We start from the raw sequence: 22,428 nt of genomic DNA, 5'->3' as shown, positions 1-22,428 counted from the left end.
TGAAAGGAGGATGGGTAAATATGGCAGGTGTGTTGGCAAGTATTTGCTACTTTTGTAAATGGATGTTATGCAAAAAGATTAAAGAAACTACTTGTTGTTTGGATAGAAATATAGTTTGATCAAGAGAACTATTCCCAATATTATCCTCCTTCAAAAATTGGAAGAAGGACCATCTGAAGAAAATAGGAAAAAGCATAAGCATTGGCAAGTTAAATGTAAAACATTGATAAGATAGGCTAAAAGAGAGACTTTGATAGAAGTTACCCATAGAGGCAAAAACTCCATAATAAAAACATTTTTAAATATATTTGAAGCAAGAAGCCTGCAAGGGAGTCAGTTGAACTGTTAGATGATTGAGGGGCTAAAGGGGCACTTAGGGAAGGTAAGGCAATTGCAGGAAAGAATGAATTCTTTGCTTTGGTGTTTACCAAGGAGGATGTTGGGGAGATAATCCATACTGGAGATGGCTTTCAAGGGTGGCGATTTGGATGAACTGACCCAAATCACAGTGAACCTGGAAGATGTAGACCAGATTGTCAAACTGAAGAGTAGCACATCATCTGGACTGGATGGTATACACCCCAGGATTCTGAAAGAACTCAAAAATGAAATTTCAAATCAATTCAAGTAATTTGCAACCAATCATTAAAATCATTATTGCACCTGAAGACTGAAAGGTGACCTCTATAACCCCGATATATAAAAAGGGCTCCATAGATGATCTGGGAAACTGTAGACCAGTGAGCCTGACTTCAGTGCCGGGAAAAACTGTGGAAACTATTATAAAGAAAAATATCACAGAACATATATAGAGATACATGATTTAATGAGACATAGCCAGCACAAAGGAAGTCTTGCCTCACAAATCTGCCACATTTTTTTGAAGGGATAATGGCAACCTGATAGATGTGGTGTATTTGGATTTTCAGAAGGCATTTGACAAAGTCCCTCATGAGAGGCTTCTAAGAAAACTAAAAAGTCATAGCTTATGGGGAGATGACCTTTTATGAACTGGTTAAAAGCCAAATGGTCTTGTTTTCACAGTGGAAAAGAGTAAACTAGAGTGTCTCAGGGATCTGTTCTTGGACTGATGCTTTTTAATATATTTTATTAATGATCTGGAAAGGGGTACAATGAGTGAGGTAATCAAATTTGCAGATGACACAAAACTATTTAGACTAGTTAAATCACAGGCAGATTATGATAAATTGCAGGAGGACATTGCGAGACTGGAAGATTAGGGAGTCCATATGGGAGATGAAATATGTGGACAAGTGCAAGGTGATGCATATAGGGAAAAATAACCCATGCTGTAGATACACAATGTTAGGTTCCATATTAGGAGTCACCACTCAGGAAAAAGATCTGGGCGTCATAGTGGATAACATATTTAAAATTGTCAACTCAGTGTTTTCAAAAAAGCAAACAGATATTAGGAATTTATTAGGAAGGAAATGGCAAATAAAAGGGAGGATGTCATGGTGAGACTGCATCTCTAAAAAGATAGTTGCACTGAAAAAGTATAGAGAAGGGTGTGTTCAGCTTGGGAAAGAGATCGCTGAGGGGGTATATGATAGAGGTCTATAAAATCATGAAAGGACTTGAACAGGCAAATGTGAAACTGTTATTTACTCTTTCAGATAATTCAAGGATTAGGGGGCACTCCATGAAGTTAGCAAGTAACACGTTTAAAATGAATCAGAGAAAATTCTTTTTCACTCAATGTACACTTAAGCTCTGAAATTTGTTGACAGAGGATGTGGTTAAGGCTGTTAGTGTAGCCAGGTTTAAAAAAGGTTTGGATAAGTTCCTGGAGGAAAAGTCCATAAACTGTTATTAATCAATAGGGAATAGCCAGTTCTTGTTGCCAGCATTAGTAGCTTGGGATCTATTTAATGTTTGGGTACTTGCCACGTACTTGTGACTTGGAGACAGGATACTAGGCTTGATGGACCTTTTAGTTTAACCCAGTATGGCATATCTTATGTTCTTATGACCCAGTGTAAGTGAAGAGTAAGAACATAAGAACATAAGAAAATGCCATACTGGGTCAGACCAAGGGTCCATCAAGCCCAGCATCCTGTTTCCAACAGTGGCCAGTCCAGGCCATAAGAACCTGGCAAGTACCCAAAAACTAAGTCTATTCCATGTAACCATTGCTAATGGTAAATCCTTCTCTATGGGGTGCCTACAAAATGAACAGTAAATACTTAATGTTAATACTGTACTCCTTATTTTTCCTTGTTCACTGTGAGTTTTTATATTTTGAGCCTACCAAGAGTAAAGAAATATCTTCATGCTATCTTGTACTGTAGAGAATGCCCAATTGAATACAAGTATATACTGATTATTTTCCAGTTACGACAGTGTTCAAAGTACAGAAAACCTACTAGCTGCTCTTACTTTTTAATTGGTCAACATTTTTTTCAGTGGAGACTAAATTAAGACAAGCATGTAGAAAATGAGCTACACAGTGAGAAGCAATGTTTTTCTTACTATTTTTTTTTTTTTTGGAGTAAAGTAGGTTGCCTCCTAAGTCTTCTCTGCAGGTGAAAATGTCCTTTTGTAGTCTCATGTAGAGGTTCCATGAGCCATTGTTGTGTTCTCTACTTATTCTTCAATGTAATTGTCATGTTTTGTGTTTATTCTTTGCAGGTCTTTGTTTTCACAGTCATGAGGAAGCCCAGGAGGAGGTCTAAACAGAATCCTGAAGGGAGGCGCTCACCTTCTCCCTATAGCCTAAAATGTTCTCCCACTCGAGAGACCCTGACGTATGCCCAAGCTCAGCGGATAGTGGAGGTGGATATTGATGGCCGACTTCATCGCATCAGCATCTATGACCCCCTCAAAATCATTACAGAAGATGAGCTGACTGCCCAGGACATCACTGAATGCAATAGCAACAAGGAGAATAGTGAGCAGCCCCTCTTCCCTTCCAAGTCCAAGAAAACACTGTCCAAAGGCAAGAAAAAAGAGACCTGTTCTAAGCATGCACCTGGAACATCCTTTCAATTACCTCAGCCCAGCTTCCGGGTGATGGATTCTGTGTGCCAGCTCGATGCACCTCCTCTTCCTGCTGCATACTACCGTTACATTGAGAAGCCGCTGGATGAGCTGGATGCAGAGGTTGAGTATGATATGGACGAGGAGGACATGGCTTGGTTGGACATGATAAACGAAAAGCGGCGGAATGATGGGTATGGCACAATTTCAGCAGACACCTTTGAGCTTCTTCTGGACCGATTGGAGAAGGAATCATACCTGGAGAGTCGTAACAGTGGAAACCAACAGTCTCTAATTGACGAGGATGCTTTTTGCTGCGTCTGTATGGATGACGAATGCCATAATAGCAATGTCATCCTTTTTTGTGACATCTGCAATTTAGCTGTGCATCAAGAATGCTATGGGGTGCCCTACATTCCTGAAGGACAGTGGCTCTGTCGCTGTTGCCTTCAATCCCCTTCCCGTCCTGTTGATTGTGTTCTTTGTCCAAATAAAGGTGGAGCTTTCAAACAGACTAGTGATGGTCATTGGGCACATGTTGTATGTGCCATTTGGATCCCTGAGGTCTGCTTCGCAAACACCGTGTTCCTGGAGCCCATTGAGGGCATTGATAACATCCCGCCTGCCCGCTGGAAGTTGACATGCTACATCTGTAAACAGAAAGGCATGGGAGCTGCTATCCAGTGCCATAAGGTGAACTGCTACACTGCTTTTCATGTAACCTGTGCCCAGCGAGCTGGTCTCTTCATGAAGATTGAGCCCATGAGAGAGACCAGTATTAATGGCACAACATTCACTGTGCGTAAAACTGCTTTCTGCGAAGTGCATTCTCCTCCTGGGATGGTGAAGAAGGGACCCAAGGTCACACCCAGGGAAGGAGATGAAGTGGCAGAGGAGAAGGGGGAAGGTGAAGGGGACATTGATAAGAGTGCCCGAAAAGGATCACTAAAGAAAAGCAGAATAAAATTGAAACAAAAGATCAAGAAGGAGATGTGCGACGCAGCAGGACGATCGTCTTTACCAGTTGTGACTGTCACACAGATACCCTCATACAGGTGAGTCTCTTTGTGCTGCCAAAGACTTCCCCCATCAACATTTTTTATTTTTTCAGTAGAAGACTATGTAAAGAAATGTTTGCATTTTGTGGCACTCTGCAAGCTTGTCAGAAAACAAAGGGAAAACTCCAGGAGGATTTTCAGTTCCTGATCCCAGATAATTTCCTTGAGTACCAGCAGTGCCACAATAGGAAGTTCCTGTAGGCTCCATAACTGTGATTTCCCTCGAAGTCAGTATGGATTTCTCAAGGGAGCAGTTTGTTTTTTTGGGGGTTTTTGTTTGTTTGGGGTTTTTTTGTTTTTGTTTTTTTTACAGCTAGGTCAGCTGTAAAGATTGCATCTCGGAAGTAGTGATGCCACACATGGTTTATAGTCTTAAAATACTTTTTATGTGGTGGAAAATTATTTTTAAATATAAAAGCCCACAGTTTCTAGTTATTCATGGTTTTGTTTCCTTTATATTGGTGCTGGCTGTGTCTTCAGGAAGGTGTTCTGTGCATTCCTAACCTTTCATTAATTTTACAGGTTCTGGAAACATTTCTATGGTCTCATCTTTCTTTTACCCATATGATGCTTCGTTCAGTGTTCATGGTCATTGAAGGAGCCTTCCCACCTCTTCCCAAAAGTTCCTTTAGAGATGTTTGTTGGGCATTCTTCATGTTTTTGAGGGTCAAAGTCTGAAATGCTGCTACCCATAACCTAAGAATATACGCTGTCTCCAACAGTAGCAAGTTCATGTCACAAGTTCCCAGCAGGTCTCAGAAGTAGATCTTTTTTTTTTTTTTTTAATTAAATTTCAAAATATAAACACAAAAGTCAAACTTGTAGAAAGAAACACAGATACAAGGCCTAACATTACCATAAAGAAAAAAAAGCTCACAACAAATGGCAATACTAGCTATATCCAGAACTAGCATCAGCATTATACCACAAACACAGATCCATTTCTTGTTGCTCCCAAGTCTGCCTGGCTAAGAATTGTTTATGGACTTTCTCCAAACCTCTTTTAAACTCTACTATGCCACATGGCCTTGACCACGTCTTCTAGCAACAGATTTCCACTGTTGGTTGTTTTGTGGCTTATTATTTGAAAGGGTAAATGACCATCCTATTTACCTGTTCCACCCTTTTCATGATTTTAAACATTTCTGTCTTACCCCTCTGTCATCACTTTTCTAAGCTGAAGAGACCTAACCTGTTTATCCTTTCTTCATAAGGGAGCCATTCCGTCCCCTTTATTATTTCGGCTGTTTTTCTCTGCACCTTTTCTAATTCCAATACATCTTTTATGAAATTGGGTAAGTAGAACTGCACACAATATGCAATGTGTGATCGCACCATTGATTGATATACAGAGGCATTATGATATTTTCCATTATTCCTAGTGTGTAGCCAGATGGGCTCAGGACCAATGGGTTATGTGCTCCCCTGGTAGCAGATGGAGATGGAGTCAGGTTTCAAAGCTGACATCACCCTAGATATACCACTGCAGTGACCTCAGCTATTCAGTATCTCTCCATCTCCTAGCAGATATGGATTGTACCTTCCCTATCAGGAACACAGTACTCTTTAGAAGAGGAAATTTTACCTTTAAATTGGAGAAAGAACGAGCCCCATTCTCCTGCAATGATACCTAATGGTCCCTCCCCCAGTTGAGAATTCCTGAGGTTATTTCTGAGATCCCTCAGGGGTGTGCTTTGGTCCGGTAGCCGGTTTCCAGTGTGGACTTTGCTGCTGAAGCAGCTGAAAGGCAGCAGATGCAGGAAGCCGAGAGCGGCAGTGAACGCCTATGCTCTCTCCCTCCACAGCCGGAGACAGTCTCTGTACTCAGCGGGCAAGCACTGAGCCCAGGTAAGTAAAGAACTCCTCTGATTCAGAGACATGGAAGGGCTTCGGTAAGTCTTTCCTCCAGTCTCCTTGCTTGGTGCGCCATACCGTGGACATTCCCCCACCCGTTAGGGCAAGGGAAAGAGGTTTCTGAGTGGACTGAGTGGCCCCCTGATGGACTAGGCCCTGCTTCAGACTCTGTGGGCACTCCATGTGACAGGCTGCAGTGGCGCCATCTTGCGCACGTTTTGGTACAGTGCCATTTTCTCCCATTGTCGGTATGCGCGGTGCGGGCTGGCCCTGTTGTGCGCCTTACACGCATAAGTACACGCATGCATTTGCGCACAACTGGACACTTATACTTAGGCATGTCGGGGAGAATTTGTGCGAGCTCGAGCTCAGGTGCTGCTAGCAAGGGAGCACATAACCCATTGGTCCTGAGTCCATCTGTCTACACTAAGGAAAACAAAATTATCAGGTAAATAATTTCTCCTTTATTCTCCATTCCTTTTCTGATCATTCTAACATTCTATTTGATTTTTTGACTACTGCCACACACTGAGTTGATTTTAGTATATTCTCCATAAGGACTCAGAAGTCCTTTTCCTGAGCGGTGGTTCCTAAGAAGGAACTCTGCATTGTGTTTCTATCCTGTCTGTTTCAGCTATGTTGTGCCATTCTATAGAAGACCTGCTTCTTCATGCCTGTTTCTTCATAACCTTTATTTAACCTTTTTGTTCAGGACATCCATATCTGCAAGCAGTTCTCAAGCACTCTGACTGTCAAAATGATTATCTTTTGCATAGGCTATAGTTAAGATAAAAGTTGTTTTGCCTCACTTCCCCTTAGCATATATATCTTTCTATTAAAATGATCAGCTTTCTCATAAGCATACTCCAGCTACTTTGGCTTGCATGACTTTCTAAATTTCTAGGTTTCATTGTTACCTTCAAGGCCTAGGATCCTTTCCTTTTATGTGTATACCACCAGTGCATTGAAGCAGACATGCTGCTAGAAGAAAATTACTCATTTCATATCTTCTTTTTCCAGATGCTACTTTCAAACTTTAAGTGCACCCAAAATGAGATGTCATTGTTTACAAATGAATATTCATAATTTGTATGTTTTAGTTCATTATACTTATCTTATGATTCTGTAATTTTTAAATCACCTGTATGTTTGGTTTGGCACTTGCCACACCATCTTTTTTAACAAATGTTTTCTTGTCTGACTTGCTTAACTTTACACAGTTGCTAAGCTGTCAATAAATTGTAAAAGCTACATTTTACGCATGATCTTTCTACTCCTACTACATTACTTAATATCTCTCTTGCACACATAGAACACCAGAAGTTTGACTTACAATAATGGATTAAAAATTGCTTTGGTTTAGTACAAAATATTTTTCAGTTTCACCTTTGTGCTGAGTTTCAGCAGGGATGTGACTAAGTATTAATCCCCTTACAGCTCTTATCAGTGAGTGCATGACCACCTTCAAGGGGGGGGGGGGGGGGGGGGGGGAGGAGAGAGAGAGAGGTTCTGTAATGTGACCAGTTAAATATCATTTTCTTTTCCTGTTATGTTGACAGGTTGATTAAAATTTGCAATGGGGTTTCTCTCCAGAGGAAGAACCAGTTCATGCAGCGGTTACATAACTACTGGTTACTAAAGCGCCAGTCCAGAAATGGAGTCCCGTTGATACGGCGCCTACACTCACACTTGCAGTCGCAGAAGAATGCAGAGCAGGTACTGTCTAGTCTTCATGTGGTACACTGATAAAGGATCAGTTGTGAGGGGGTAGCTGAAGAGGCAGGCTATACTCTCACATTACATAGCGGATAGGTACCATCCTTTGCTATACTACAAGAATCTGAGAGCATCAGAAGAACAGCCAGTTCATCTTAAGAGAGTCATGAAGAAGGAAAGCAGACTGGATCGTCATGTGGCCAAGGTGGTGAATTCATGAAGGAAAAGGAAAGAGGTAGAAAAGCAACCCATTTTCATTCAGCCCTGTCTCTGCATGCAGTGTTAGAGAAGGGTCTTGTAGCTGGGTGGAAAAAGTGTGTTAGTTGATTCATTGGAGCACTGTCCCAGGTGAGTGGGCAGTAGTGACTCTATAGAAATCTGGGAAAGGACTAGATAGAGGAAGCCGTTACTGTATTTGAAGATGGCTGTTTATTCTTTCTGCAGAAGGAGCAAGATGAAAAGACAAGTGCTGTGAAGGAGGAGTTGAAGTATTGGCAAAAACTGCGGCATGATCTGGAGAGGGCCCGGCTGCTCATTGAGCTGATCCGCAAGAGGGAGAAACTCAAAAGGGAGCAAGTGAGTTCCATCCAGTGAGCAAGTCTAGACAGAGCCTTTCTGGAGTTTGCGGGTCCTGTGTCCACATGCTGCTGCATTTTTGTGTTCTGGAAATTTTCATTTGACCAACCTCCTTTCATGCCCCCTTTTCCCACTTGTTCATTTGTTTTTGTTTTTTTTCTAACTGTAAGTGAGAAAGGGAGTGCCTTAAGCGTGTTTAATGCTTAACTCGTATCTATCTGTCAGAGCCATACTGGCCCCCATAGCTAAAAACACAGAGTCCCCTTTTGATTCTGCTCCATTGCTGGTCTTCAGCCAGTCAGCAGGTGTTGCTGCTAAAGAAGTCCCTAAAATCCTCAAGTGCGCGCCGCCATCTTTGGAGGGGGAGGGAGATCTGCCACCGCAGCTCTCCCCGGTGCACCCTGGACCCCCCGATGCGCAGGGGCTCTCCGGAGGGGCATGTCATCCAGGTCCTTTGCCTCAGGGGCCTGGGGGAGACCAGATCCCCATTTTGCCTCTGGGTTCACATCCTTTTTCTCTGGATTTTATTCTCCTGCTGCACCAGGCTTATCTGGCACAGCAGGATGGTTTAGGGGGGTCATCTTGGCCTTTGGCTCCTCAGGGTCTGGGTCTGCGGCCTCTGGGTTCCGATCTGGGGTCCACACGGCCGCTGAACCCGGGCATCCCGATCGTGCCCAGCTCCGGGGGGCAGCAGGGGGCTTGCAGGTCCTGGCCCCTCCAGCAGGTGCAGCGCCAGGCTCCTCAGCGTAGATCTGACTTCTCCGGACCAAGGTGATGACACTGGAATGCCATCAGTGGCAGAGGGGGATGATCCCAAGTTTCTCCGGTTGTTCCAGAGGGAGGAGTTGGCACCTCTGCTTCTGCAGGTCCTTGAGGAGCTGGGTTTAAAACCTCCTCAGGAGGTTCCAGAATCGGATGGTATGGACCCTGTTCTGGACAGTCTTCGGGCTCCTTCTTCCGCCTTCCCATATCATAGGTCGGTGCGGCAGTTGATTGAGCATGAGTGGGATTCCCCGGACTCCGGCTTGAGGGTAGGTAGGGCTATGGCCAAGCTCTACCCATTGCCAGAACAGACCTTGGAGCTTTTTGCATTTCCGCTGGTCACTAAAAAGACTACGATTCCGGTGAAGGGGGCCACTACCCTCAAGGATGTCCAGGATCGGAAGTTGGAACTTCACCTTAAGAGGGTTTTTGAGAGTGCAGCCTTGTTAGCATTAAAGACACAGTATTCATATAATGATTGTATGGCTTATCTCATTTACTAGTGAACATAAAGTATGGAAGTGAATGGTATCTAATATTTTTGGCATGGAAATCTTGATGATTATGGAGCAGATTATTGACTGGACTGGGATTTTGTTATATTCCATCCATCCCTAGGTGAAGGTTCAGCAGGCAGCTATGGAGCTCCAACTGACTCCTTTCAATGTGTTACTACGCACCACTTTGGACTTGCTGCAGGAAAAGGATTCTGCCCGAATCTTTGCAGAACCTGTCAACCTGAAAGAGGTGAGTGTGACTTCCACTGCTGGACAGCAAGAGTACAGATGTTTGGGGGGGGGGGGGGGGGTGCAAATCTGTCAGTGACTGGGTACAGCAATCTTCTATACCATCGTGCTGGCATGCAGAGATAGTGCATCTCTGTGCTGGGCATTTAAAGATCATGAAGGAATGAACTAGGAGTGATGAAGCTCAGAGTCAGAAGTTGTCCTTAGCTTCTTGAAAAAAAACATTGTCTTTCATCCCAAGCAATCAGGCCTCTGTCGAGGTCATAGCCTTGAAACTGCTCTTACAGCCCTTAATGACATTACTTTAAATCTAGATAAAGGTAAAACAGTACTCCCTAGTCTTTATAGACATGAGTGCTGCTTTTGATGTTGTAGATCATCATCTCCTTATTAAATGCCTACTTGAAATTTGGATTTGTGATTTTTCCCTCAGCTGGTTTCTCTCTTCTTTTAAATAGGTCTTACTATGTTGACTAGCATTCTGCAGCCTGCCAAGTTTGAAAGTTAACCTATGGGATCTATTTTGTCCCCTATGCTTTTCATCTGTACCTGACTCCTTTAGCCATTTTAATACAAAGTCTTGGGTTCGCTTGCTATTTCTATGCTAATGGTATATAGATAGTATCCTTGGGTATTTAACAGCTCTTTGAATGAGATAGCTAGAAGGCTTCATTCTTCCAAACTCAAAGGGAATCCCATTAAATCTGAGGCCAAGTACTTTGCCAAAAATGCTGATTCTCTTATACATGCATCCAAGAAATATCTGGCATCCATGTTCAGTTAAGAATGAGGTTACTGCACTTGGTATTAAACTAGATTCATTACTCAGCTTCTCTCCTCAAATCTCTAACCTTCTTCAGCACTCATACTTTTTTCTCCATTTCATTTCGAGTCAGGTGTTTTCCTGTTGGTACCCCAGATCAATCCAGACAAGTAGGTTTAAGCATCCCTACTAGCAGATGGAGGCAAAGAACAAAACTTTGAGGTACTGCTACATAACCAAGAGTGCTATCTGCAGTCCCTCAGTATTTCTCTGACTCCAGCAGATGGTAGAGTTACAAACCTACAGTCTGGAGTTGGAAAAAAAAATGGAAGAAAGGAGTAAGGAGATTCAGCTCCCCAAGGTGTTAGGTTCCTTCAAGGGCCATAACTCAGATGGAGCAAGGCGAGAGGAGGGTTGGTGACCCCTGTCCTGACTCAGCCCTTCTTGTCATGGGGGTGTTGAGAGCCAGGGGCCCTGGTTCCCTCAACCCCTCTGGGCCCTTCACTCCCTCTGTGTTCCTGGCACCCTCAGCGCTCGGCCTCCAGAAGCAGGGAAGTATGTCTGTTCCTTTTTCTTTGGTTCCTTTCCTAGCTGGGTATGTTTTTTAAAAACACAAAAAAAACAGCAGTAGCAGCTGAGAGCAGGGCTGAGGCAGCAGGTAAGTCACTGTTTTCCTGCCTGGAGGTAGGCAAGAGGGAGCAGGCCAAATTACCATTGTTGGTTGGGGCCAGGTGTTTGACTTTTCAGCACTGGACAGTGTCTGGGAGCGCTTGTTTGGTGAGGCTATTTTTAGGACCAACCGCATGTGTAGGTCCGACCATGCAGACATGCCGAATCATGTGAAGCGCAGCAAAGTTTTGTCACAGCTGCAGTTTAAAGCGGGTTCAGCTCGATTCTGCCTCGTTTTGCCAAGAATGTACCTTGGTGGGGGGGGGGGGGCAGGACCCCTGGGGGAGTGGCAAGAGCACAATGGCGGCTGGGCTGGCTCTGGAGATCCTGGGGGGGGGGTGTCGGAGGAGCTGGTGGCCATTTTGTCAGTACATGCTGGGAGTTAGGCTGCTATTTTGGAGCCTTGGGACTCGTGTCCCACGCTGTTTCCCACTGAACAGGACCCTGCTGGTGGCAGGAGAAGGGGAGAGGCTTAGGGAGTCGCCGGTCAGGATTCTACCTCAGAACTGGAGGAGTTTTCCATGGATTTTGTTCTTCACCTCCATAAGGCTTATTTAGCCAGGAAGGATTTAGGGTCCAAGAAACCCTTACCCAGGAAGTCCCGAGAAGCCAAGAAGGCTAGGGATCGGAGGCCTGTGGAGAGAGGTGGGATCCTGTGCTCACTGGGACTCGGACGGGCTCCGCAGTAGTTTCTTCAGAGGGGACAGATGATCCTGACCAGATGCAGGGGGATCCGATGGATCCAGACAAAGACAGCGGGTGGTCCATCTGTTCCAGAGGAAGGAACTGGAACCGTTGATACCTCAGGTGCTGGAGGAGCTGGGGATTACAGTCACCCAGAAGGACTCTGATAATAAGGGCGTGAACCCGGTCCTGGAGGGATTACAGGGACCCCCTAAGGCCTTTCTGTTGCCATAGCTCTGTGCTTCAACGGCAGGGGAGAAGAAAAAAGGATTCGCACTCACAAAGTGGGGAGTAGCTGGCTTGTTACGGCGGTTACTACCCCAAACCAGATAAGCCTGATACTTCACTTTCAATGCATTTCCAGCATAGCTCTCTGCTTTAACGGCAGGGGAGAAGAAAAACTGATACTTCACGCATATCCAGCATAGCTCCCTGCTTCAACGGCAGGGGAGAAGAAAAACAATCAATAAGGGCTGAATAACATATTCTGGGTAAAACAAATAAGCATGGGTGTAGCTTGCTTATTGCGGCGGTTACTACCCCTACTACCCCTAACTAATCAAGCTAGATATTTCACTTGGATGCAGCTCCATCACTGCTCTCTACATTAATGGTGAGGGTGGAAGGGAAATAGAACCAAAGAGCTAAGAGAAACAGATAAGTATGAGAAAAATGTGTGAAGCTTGCTGGGCAGACTGGATGGGCCGTTTGGTCTTCTTCTGCTGTCATTTCTATGTTTCTAAGAAACTGGTGGATCAGGAATGACAATCTCCCAAGGCGGGCCTGAAGGTAGCAAGGGCTACGGTGAAGTTATATCCCTTGCCAGAGCAGACCTTGGAGGTACTGCAGCTTCTGGAGTCATTGGGCTAGGTGACGAACCCAGCAAAGAGTCATTTGAAGCTGGCCTAGTCATTGGAATATTTGGGGGGGGGGTGCTTCGATACCCGGTTAGGGATTGTGTTTCTGACTACGAAAAGAGTCATCAAGTTGCAGAGTCAGGTCCTTTGGCTGTTGCACCTGTCGGTGCCCAGGGTCCGGGATTACTTGAAGGTCCTGGTTTTCATGGCATCTATACTGGAATTAGTTCCATGGGCCTTTGCTTACATGCGTCCTCTGCAGGGAGCTCTGTTATCCCGTTGGAATCCACTTTCAGAAGAATTTCAGCTTCCTTTACTGTTGCCAGAGGATGCCAGGTCCAGTCTCTTACTATGAGACATAGTCTCTTACTATGTAAGACATAGCTGTCGCGGCACAATCTGGAGAAAAGGATGGATCTGGAAGTGCCCGACTGGTAACCACAGATGCCAGCCTTTCTGGCTGGGGGGCAATTTGTCAAGGGATATCAGCCCAGGGTCAGTGGTCGCTGAAGGAGGTGACCTGGTTTATCAATCAGCTGAAAACCAGGGCAGTACGCAAAGCCTTACTTGCATTTTTTCCCCTCTTTCAAGACAAGTCGGTGCAAGTGTTCTCGGACAATGTGACAACAGTGGTATACATCAGTCGTCAGGGCGGTAAGAGTCATCTGGTAACTCTGGAGGCGCAGGAACTGTTTGTGTGGGAAGAGAAACATCTGGTGAGAATAGCTGCTTCTCCTGTTGCCAGGGTGGACAATGTGCAGGTGGAATTCCTCAGCAGACAGCATCTGGACCTGGGGGAGTGGGAGTTGTCGGCAGAAGCCTTCTCCTTGCTAAGGGCAAGGTGGGGCAGACCAGCGGTGGACCTCATGGTAACTACAGGAAATTAAAAAATGAGTTGTTTTTCCATTTGCAGAAGAGAGGTCAGATTGGAGGACATCGATGCTCTAGTTCAACCGTGGCAGACACATCAGTTGCTGTACGTGTTCCTACCGTGGTTTCTCGTAGGTCAAGTGCTGCGACGCATTGAGCTTCATCCGGGCAGGATGATTCTGGTGGCACTCGAGTGGCTACACCAGCTGTGATTTGCGGACCTTCTGTGTCTAGCAGTGGACAGTCCCATTCACTTGACCCATTTGTCAGGACTGCTACGACAGGGACCCGTATTTTCAGACTGGGAGGATCACTTCTATCTAGCAGCTTGGCTTTTGAAAGGCAACGACTCCATTTGAAGGATTATTCGGAGCCTGTGATTGCGACTTGGTTTCAGGCAAGGAGACCTTCCATGTCAAAGATATATGTCCAAGTGTGGAGGGTGTTGGAATCATGGTGTTTTCAAAATAGGGTGCAACCTTTTGAAGGTGGACATTCCGCAGATCCTGGCCCTTTTGCAGAGCAGTTTGGCCTATAATTCCCTTATGGTCCAGGTATCAGCCTTGGGTTCTGTTCGAGGTAGGATTCAGGGAAGTCATGTGGCATCTCATCCGGATGTAGTTCATTTCCTTAAGGGGGCAAAACATCTGCAACCTCTGGTGCGAAGGATTTTTCCAGCCTGGAACCTTAATTTAGTGCTTAGAGGGCTGTGTGTTCCTCCCTTTGAACCGATGCAGAGGGCATCGGTAAAGGATTTAACCCTGAAGGCTGATTTCCTGGGGGCTATCTGTTCAGGTAGGCGAATATCTGAACTGTAAGCATTGTTGTGTAAGGACCCTTTCCTGTGTTTTTCGGAGGATGGGGTTTCTTTACTTTATGGTTCCTTCCTTTTTGCCTAAGGTGGTGTCCTCTTTTCACTTTACCCAGGTTGTCAAGTTACCAGCCTTTCCGAATTTGGCAGCCAATGATCGATGGCAAGGGAGCTTCACTTATTGGATGTGCGTCAAATTCTTTTGCAATATCTTAGAGTGAAGAATGCCTTTCAGAGATTTGATCATTTGTTTGTCCTGTGTAGTGGAGCAAAGAAGGGAAATAAGGCTTCCAAGGGCACTATTGCACCATGATTGAAGGAGATGATAGGTTTGGCTTACATCTGTGAGGGCCGGTTAATGCCAGAGGGGTTGAGAGCGTATTCCATTAAGGCACAAGCAACTTCTTGGGCAGAGTGTTAACTGCTTTCTCTGCAGGAGATTTGTCGAGCGGCAAAGTGGTCTTTTCTTCTTACTTTTACCAGACATTACCGCTTGGATGTGCGGACACTAGAAGAGGTGACTTTTGGGGAAAGTGTGTTGCGTGCAGGTCTTTCGAGTTCCCGCCCAGAATAGAGAGGCTTTGGTACATCCCACTTGTCTGGACTGATCCGGGGTACAAACAGGAAAGGAAAATTGATTCTTACCTGCTACTTTTCGTTCCTGAAGTACTACGGATCAGTCCAGAAACCCGTCCCCATCTTTCGAAAGACTCCTTGCTTCTGGAAGTTGCTGGAATGGTATATACTCAGATTAATGCAGGGGGCTCCAACTTTAGGTCTCTGTTCGCTCAAGGTTTATTGGGAATTGTTAAGGTGGCCATCTTGGCTTGGTTACAGGTCAGTACTGAGGGACTGCAGGTGGCACGCACTCTCAGTTATGTAGCAGTGCCTCAAAGTTTTGTTCTCTGCCTCCATTTGCTGATAGGGATGGATAAACCCACTTGTCTGGACTGATCCATGGTACTTCAGGAACGAAAATTAGCAGGTAAGAGCCAATTTTCCTTTCCTAGATATTTAATGAGTTGAAATTACTAACTTATTCATTGATTCTTAATCAGCTTGTTTATTGCAGTGCCTTATATTATGGTCTTAATTCAAAACTGATAACTAGACTCCACATGGTTCAGAAAATAAAATGTTTGACCATGTGACTTTCCTACTGCAGTCACTTCACAGGTTGCACGTAGTATCATTCAGAATTCAGTTTAAAATTGGGTGTTTCACTTTTAAAGCACTCTGCAAAGGCTCCTCCTTATATCAGTCAAATCTCTTAACTCCCTATCAGCCAAGTTAATCACTTCGTTCTTCCAACAAGAATTATTAAAATTACTCTCTCCAAAGGAAATTAGATTTGAAAGAACAAAGGAACTCAGTTTTTCTTACCTAGCTCCCTCCCATTCGCCCTCCGACTTAAGAGTATTGTAAACTTAGAAAAATTCTTAAAACTTGGATGTTCTTAGGATTTTCATGTTTGAAATTTGATTGTCTGCCTTGTTATGACCTGTGCCTACCTTTTTAGCCTTTGTTGTTCCCTGGTCCATTTTATTCTGTATATTGTTTTTTGTCATGTTTTTGCTTTTCAGTTTGATGTGGTTTTATTAATTTTATTGTTTTTATACCAGATAATTTTATTGTACATCACTGTGATTTTGTAATTGTAGAAAGGCAATTTTAATGTAATAAACAGACACATTATTGCTATGAGGAAGTTCAAATACTTCTGTAGTCTTTAAAGCAGATGGACTAACTTGATTGCTCAGATTTTCAGCTTGCCTGTTTTGACTTTCATTCCTCTCTGCTTGATTTGTCCTAATATATAACTTGTTTCTTACATTTCTGCACTTTGTGGGGGACTATGTACAATACCATTGTGATCACAAACTTAGGGCCTAGTTCACTAAGCCTTTTTTTTTCCCATAGACACAGAGTGAGAAAACATCCTTAGTGAATCTGGCCCAACGTTTGAAAAAAGTTAAGACCACTTCACCTACTGAGTGAGCTTGTTACCCATGCTAGATTCAAGCTTTACATGCATTGATTGGATTCCTGCTCAGTGATTCTGATCTGAGCACATTGATTCAGTCCTTCTAATCCTCTTCAAGTCTCCAATGGCACATCAGACTTTCACGAGAGGATGGCACTCTTGCCCATCTGTCATCTACATGATGATGGTAACCTATGTCAGGATGCAAGCTTTCATCTCTTTCTCTGCTGTTATTTACCATGCCTCCTTTCCATCTGATGTCTAGTATAGGGCAGTTCTGGGCAGTGATCTGAGCACACAGCAGCATCTAAATTTACTTGATTTTTTTCTTTTAATGCTGGGAGTGGCTAAGCTTGAAGACTTTAACATTTTGAAATGCAAATCTCAGGAATGAAACAGAACTTGTTAGTGATCTTGTTTTGCTTGACAACGGCATTTATTTTAAACATCACTAGTACCGCTACCAAAAGCAGTGTGCTGAGAGTCTGCCTGTAGCTCCTTGCCAAGTACCAAGAGGGAAGCTTCAATGTGTGACACTGCTTGGGCAGGTGTGGAGAGGGTACGGCTGTGGTCTGAGATTGCATGGAAGGTTGTGGTCATGGTGTATAAGTGCATTGCTGGCATGAGTGCAAATTGCCAGAGTTGCAAAAGTTCCTAGTCTGTTTTCGCACATCAAGCCCCTGCTGCTCAGGTACAGCAACGGGTGCCAGAAGACCTGCATCCAAGTCACAAGGGTCAGTGGATAAAGTGATAAACTTATTTCTTGGGAGATAAGGAAAGGATTTTAGCTATTTAGTAAAATATGTTTCACTTTCTTTAACTTGACGTGTACAGCCTCAATGAGATTTCAACCTGAATGCAAATTTACAAACAAAAAAAAATACATTTCTGCTTTATTTTTATATTTAATGTTTATTAAAGTCAGCATTGCTATACATACAAAATCATAACATTACAACGTTGTCAACAATTTCCAATCATATGGAAGCTACAAATCAGCACATAAAAAATAAGAATCATAATGCCAACAAGGATTTTATCCCCAAGCTGACCCCTCCCCCCATTCCCCAACTATGCCAAAACATAATAGCATCCATGGCTATACATATGAGCATACAAACAGAAACCCATAACAATATTTTGAGAATTGATTTTATTTATTATATACTGACATTTGATCAGAGATAATCACATCGGTTTACATTCAGTTACTGTAGGTATTTCCCTATCCCCAGAGGGCTTACAATCTAACTTTGTACCTGAGGCAATGGAGGGTAAAGTGACTTGCCCAAGGTCACAGGGAGCAGCAGCAGGACTCGAACCCTGGTCTCCTGGTTTGTAGTCTGCTGCTCTAACATTTTCACATAAAAACCTGTCTTAGTTTACTATTTTATCCCCTAACCCCCACACTTGCAACACACACACATGCGCACACACAAAGTTGCAGTTCCTGATCTAGGAAACCAATTTACACATGCAATTATGTTGTCAGGAAAGTATGCATTTGCATTAGCTACCTTTAATAAGTAACTTGTTCCAGTACTGCACATTACTTTACATGATACCAAGAGATGGGGGCAGCTGCAGTAAGCCATTGCAGATTTGAGGGTGCTCCTTGCTTTACTGGGTTCTGAATGTGTTGTATGTGCAGGTCTTTTATCATAAGCTTATTGCTGGTGTGAGGGTAGGGTGCACTCTGGTTGCCTAGTAAATGGTTTTTGTAATTGTACAGGTTTTATATGTTTAGGTTCCAGATTACCTGGAATTCATTTCGCATCCCATGGATTTTTCCACCATGAGACAGAAGCTGGAATCCCATCTCTACCAAACATTGGACGATTTTGAGGAAGACTTTAACCTTATAATTATCAACTGCATGAAGTATAACACTAAAGACACCATTTTCCACCGAGCAGCTGTGCGGCTCAGGGACCTTGGCGGGGCCATACTCCGGCACACGCGAAGGCAGGTTGAGAACACTGGGTATGAAACTGAAGTGGGGATACATCTTCCTGAGTCACCAAAAACAGACGACTATTACCGGTTCTCTTGGGATGATGGTGAGTCCATAGCCGGCATCTCCTACTGTAATATCTCCTGCTTCTTGATCTCCAAATCCATGAGATCAGCAACTTTCCTTCCTTCCCTTCCCCTCCTTATTCAGTAAAACTCGCAACCATTTTTTTTAACATTTAACTCCTGCCTGCTCCTAACTGTTCTGATTATAGGATCCCTAAACATATCTCTTTCCATCTCTGTTTGTGTTTCATAAGTTCGACAAGATTTTGTTTGCATGATTTTTTTTTTTTCCCAGTGGAATGTTTTCCCTTTTCTAAGTTGCAGGAAATCAAAGCATTATACTAAAATTGTGCTATTTCAAAGTTTGTAAGCAAACTAACTTGATGACTTTCTGCTCTGTTTTGGCCCAAAACATAAATCTGGCCATTTAAGGGGGCAATAGGTGCAAAGTCGGTAGGTACTTTTCCCTCCCTCCTGACTCTTTGCACCGGTTTTCAAAGCAAAAGTACACACATACGGTTCTTTTAAAAATTGCCCGAGGAAAAGGTACCTGCACATATTTACTCCTGCTTTTTTCTGCGGATACTTTTTCTGATCGAAATTATACTGAACGAATCAAAATCCAGAACTGTTCATAGTTTTCTCCCCTTGACCTATGCCTAGGGATCTCCTCCACTATTTATTTGATTTCTATTCAAACTTTCAGCCACTTCAAAGCAGGTTACCTTTGGGTATTGTAGGTATTTCCCTGTCCCCAGAGTGCTCAATCTTAAGTTTGTATCTGAGGCAATAGAGGGGCAAGTGATTTGCCTAAGGTTACAATGCAGGTAAATATCCATGGGGTATGGAATTATGTGCAAATGGGCAGTTTTCAAAACAGCCAAGTTGCACAGGCAAAACATTTGAGGCCCACAGAAATCCCTTTGAAAATTGCTCCAGTTGGCTTGATGCATGTTTCTGAAGCAGTAAAAGTGGGAAAATACATTGTGGCCTTATTTGCATCAAAGTGTTGTATAAATTCAAATTTCCCTGTATGTCCCCAGATCAGTCCAGACTCCTGGGTTTTGCCTCCCTTCCAGAAGATGGAGACAGAGAAATTTTTACAGTCACTGGTATATAATCTGGTATAGCACCTGCAGTCCCTCAGTATTTCTCTGTCTCCAGCAGATGGAGGAGATGCAAAACCTGCAGTTCTGAACCTAAACAAGAAATCTGAGTACTTCAGTGAGCGGATAGAAGATCTCTCCCCTCCTCTCGCTTTCCTAGCCCCTTCCACATCATTCCTCTCCAGTCCCTCTCCCACTTGTTTATACTCTGCAACACCTCTACTTAAATTGGGAATCCTTACAATTCAGTAACTCTATAAGTTTATTATAAATTATTCTTCTGATATGTACTTAAGTTACCCAACTTCCAATCTCCTCCTTATCATTTATATCTATTTATAGGCAAAGAGACATTATTATCTTAACAGTTCTATAGGCAATAATTACTATTCATAGCAAAGAGACATCTTAGCAGTTTTAATATGTACCAATTTCAATATGTACCAGTTTTTAATATGTACCAGTTTCAAGTTACTTGTCAACTACATATTAATCGCAGTTTTCGTTCCCATGTTACTTGTCAATCACACCTTTGGCACAGTTTCTCGTTTATTGTGATCCGATGTGATATCCCTGAAAAAATAAAAGGTTGTCAGATCCTGGTGGGACCATCCCTCCTGGTCGTAGGGTCGAATGAACAGGGGTTGAGGACCCTTAACTGGTGATCTGTTGGAGGGGAAGGCTGGTGGTTCAGTTCCCTCATCTCCAAAGAAAACAGAGAAAGGAAGTGGGACTAATTGGCAGTAGGAGATTGGGTGACTTGTTTCTTCTTTTCAGCCGTGCTGGAAAGCGTTTTGGGGGTTAGTTCCTTCTCCCATGTTGCTTCCTCGGCCCGCATGGTCATTGCTACTGCTCAGCATGCCTCGTGAGTTCCAATGTGCCGTGTGCGGGTCGGCTTGTCGCGTGCAGGCCGCTGTGTCCAGTGTATCAGCGCCGATGAGGGCATGTTGGGGAAGCCCGCTGCGACATCTCCTCAGCAGCGCAGGTCCAGCGGATCAAAGGCACTAATCTCAACAGAGGGAGGGAATCTCCCACCCGCACTTTCCCCAGCCAATATAAGGCCTGAGGGGCCTGCAGGTGGCAGTCTGAGGGGGGGAGTCACATGCTCTGGATGAGAATCCGGATTCTTTCTCCCATTTTTTGCCTGAGTTTGTACTCTTGATGCACAAAGCGTTTCTAGCCTGTGAGACCGCAATCCCCTGAAGGGGAAGAGGTCTAAGCTCTCGGGGGGCCTGGGGGCCACAAGGGTTCGGCAAGTCCAGGTGCCTCTGAAGGCGGGAAATTTGGAGGGGGTCTCCGAAGACTGAAGGGGAAGTGCCCCTGGTGGTTGGCGCCTCAGACACTGATCCCAATCGGGGGCCGCAGGACCCATCCGAGGAAGAGTAGTTGGTCCCCTCTTTAGAGGGCGATGATCCCAAGGGTCTTCGCCTGTTTCACAAGGAGGAGCTAGGTCCTGGCGAAATTAGGCATAGCAGCTCCCCATGTCGATTCGGACCATGAGGAGGTGGACCCAGTCATGGCGGGCCTGTGGGGTCCAGCCAAGACTTCTCCTTTTCATAAGTCGGTACAGCAGAATCCCACTCCCTGGTGGTCAGGGAGTGGGATACTTCAGAGACTGGCCTGAAGGTGAGCAGAACTTTGGACAAACTGTACCCACTGCCCAAGGACACTTTGGAGTTGCTTCGGATTCCGAAGGTGGATGCCTCCTTTTCGGCGGTCACAAAGAGGACGACCATTCCAGTTGCGGGGGCCATCGCTCTGAAGGATGTGCAAGATAAGTTGGAGCTGCAACTTAAGAAGATTTTTGGGTGTCTGCGCTGGGCATTCAGGTAGCTGTCTGCACCAGTTTTATGCTTTGGACATCTCTGCGGTGGGTGCAGCAGTTACAAGAACGTGTGGATATGTCACCCGTAGAGCGTCTGGAAGCTGCAGTTGCTTTTGTCGCTGACACCATATATATATATATATATGACCTTATTTGTACTTCATCCCAAACGATGGTTTCCACCAGGAGACTTCTTTGGTTATGGAACTGGTCTGCTGATGTGTCCTTAAAAGCTCAGCTCGGGGCATTGCCATTCAAGCGCAAGCTTCTGTTTGGTGAGGACTTGGATCAGCTGATTAAGCTGTTGGGAGAGAATAAAGTTCACAAATTGCCAGAGGACAAGCCCCCAAGGGACCTAAGGGATTTTTTCAGTCTTGCTCCCGGTTTCGGGGGCAAAGGTGCTTTAGGCAGAGCAGAGCTCAGACTATTGGTCAGTGGCTGGCCTCGGGGAGGTCGCAGTCCTGGACTTAGTCCTTTCGGACCCGCAGACCAGGCAGGGATGGTTCCAGCCAGGGTTCTGGCGGAGTTAAACCCTCACAATGAAGCCAGGCTGGCCCACTCCTCTATCCCGGTGATAGGGGTCGTCTTTCTATTTTTTACGAGGAATGGGCCAAGATCACGTTGGAACAGTGGGTTCTAAGTGTGATAGAACACGATTATGCTTTAGAGTTTGCTCGTCTGCTGTGAAGCCTCTTCATGGTGTCTCTCTGTGCCGCCATGGAAAAGAAGCGAGTCGTGCTTCAGACTCTCGATCGACTGCATCAGCTGGGGGCCTTAGTTCCGGTACCTCCGCAGGAGAAAAGAACAGGTCATTACTCCATATTTTGTGGTGCCAAAAAAGGACGGGGCATTTTGCCCAATATTGGACTTAAAGAAGGTGCATCTAGCTCTCAAAGTTCCTCATTTTCAAATGGAAACTTTGCGTTCCATCATCGCAACATTTCGAAAAGGGGAGTTTTTGGTATCCCTGGATCTGACAGAGGCATAGCTGCATATTGGGATCCGTCTGGACCATCAGAGGTATCTCCAGTTCATGGTAATAGAGCATTTTCAATTTTGCACCTTTCCGTTTGGCTTGGAGACAGCTTCCCGGACCTTCACCAAGGTGATGGTGGTGGTGGAGAT

The 22,428-nt window shown here is 44.5% G+C and overlaps 1 protein-coding gene across 7 annotated transcripts in view; it reads left to right on the top strand.

The window, feature by feature from the left end:
- Positions 1-22,428, top strand: part of BRPF3 (bromodomain and PHD finger containing 3) — a 76,617-nt gene that overhangs the window by 17,586 nt on the left and 36,603 nt on the right. For all 7 annotated transcript variants that reach the window (XM_029572929.1, XM_029572933.1, XM_029572927.1 and 4 more), the window contains exons 2-6: positions 2,656-4,058; positions 7,475-7,631; positions 8,076-8,207; positions 9,588-9,716; positions 18,101-18,413. In XM_029572929.1, coding sequence (XP_029428789.1) covers positions 2,674-4,058; positions 7,475-7,631; positions 8,076-8,207; positions 9,588-9,716; positions 18,101-18,413 — 2,116 coding nt within the window. In that variant the 5' untranslated portion in view covers positions 2,656-2,673. The remainder of the gene's footprint in view (positions 1-2,655; positions 4,059-7,474; positions 7,632-8,075; positions 8,208-9,587; positions 9,717-18,100; positions 18,414-22,428) is intronic.

Source organism: Rhinatrema bivittatum, chromosome 12, assembly GCF_901001135.1.
Source record: "Rhinatrema bivittatum chromosome 12, aRhiBiv1.1, whole genome shotgun sequence".
Lineage (NCBI taxonomy): Eukaryota > Metazoa > Chordata > Amphibia > Gymnophiona > Rhinatrematidae > Rhinatrema > Rhinatrema bivittatum.
Note: the sequence above shows the minus strand (reverse complement) of the source record. Positions and strands in the feature narration are given on the sequence as shown.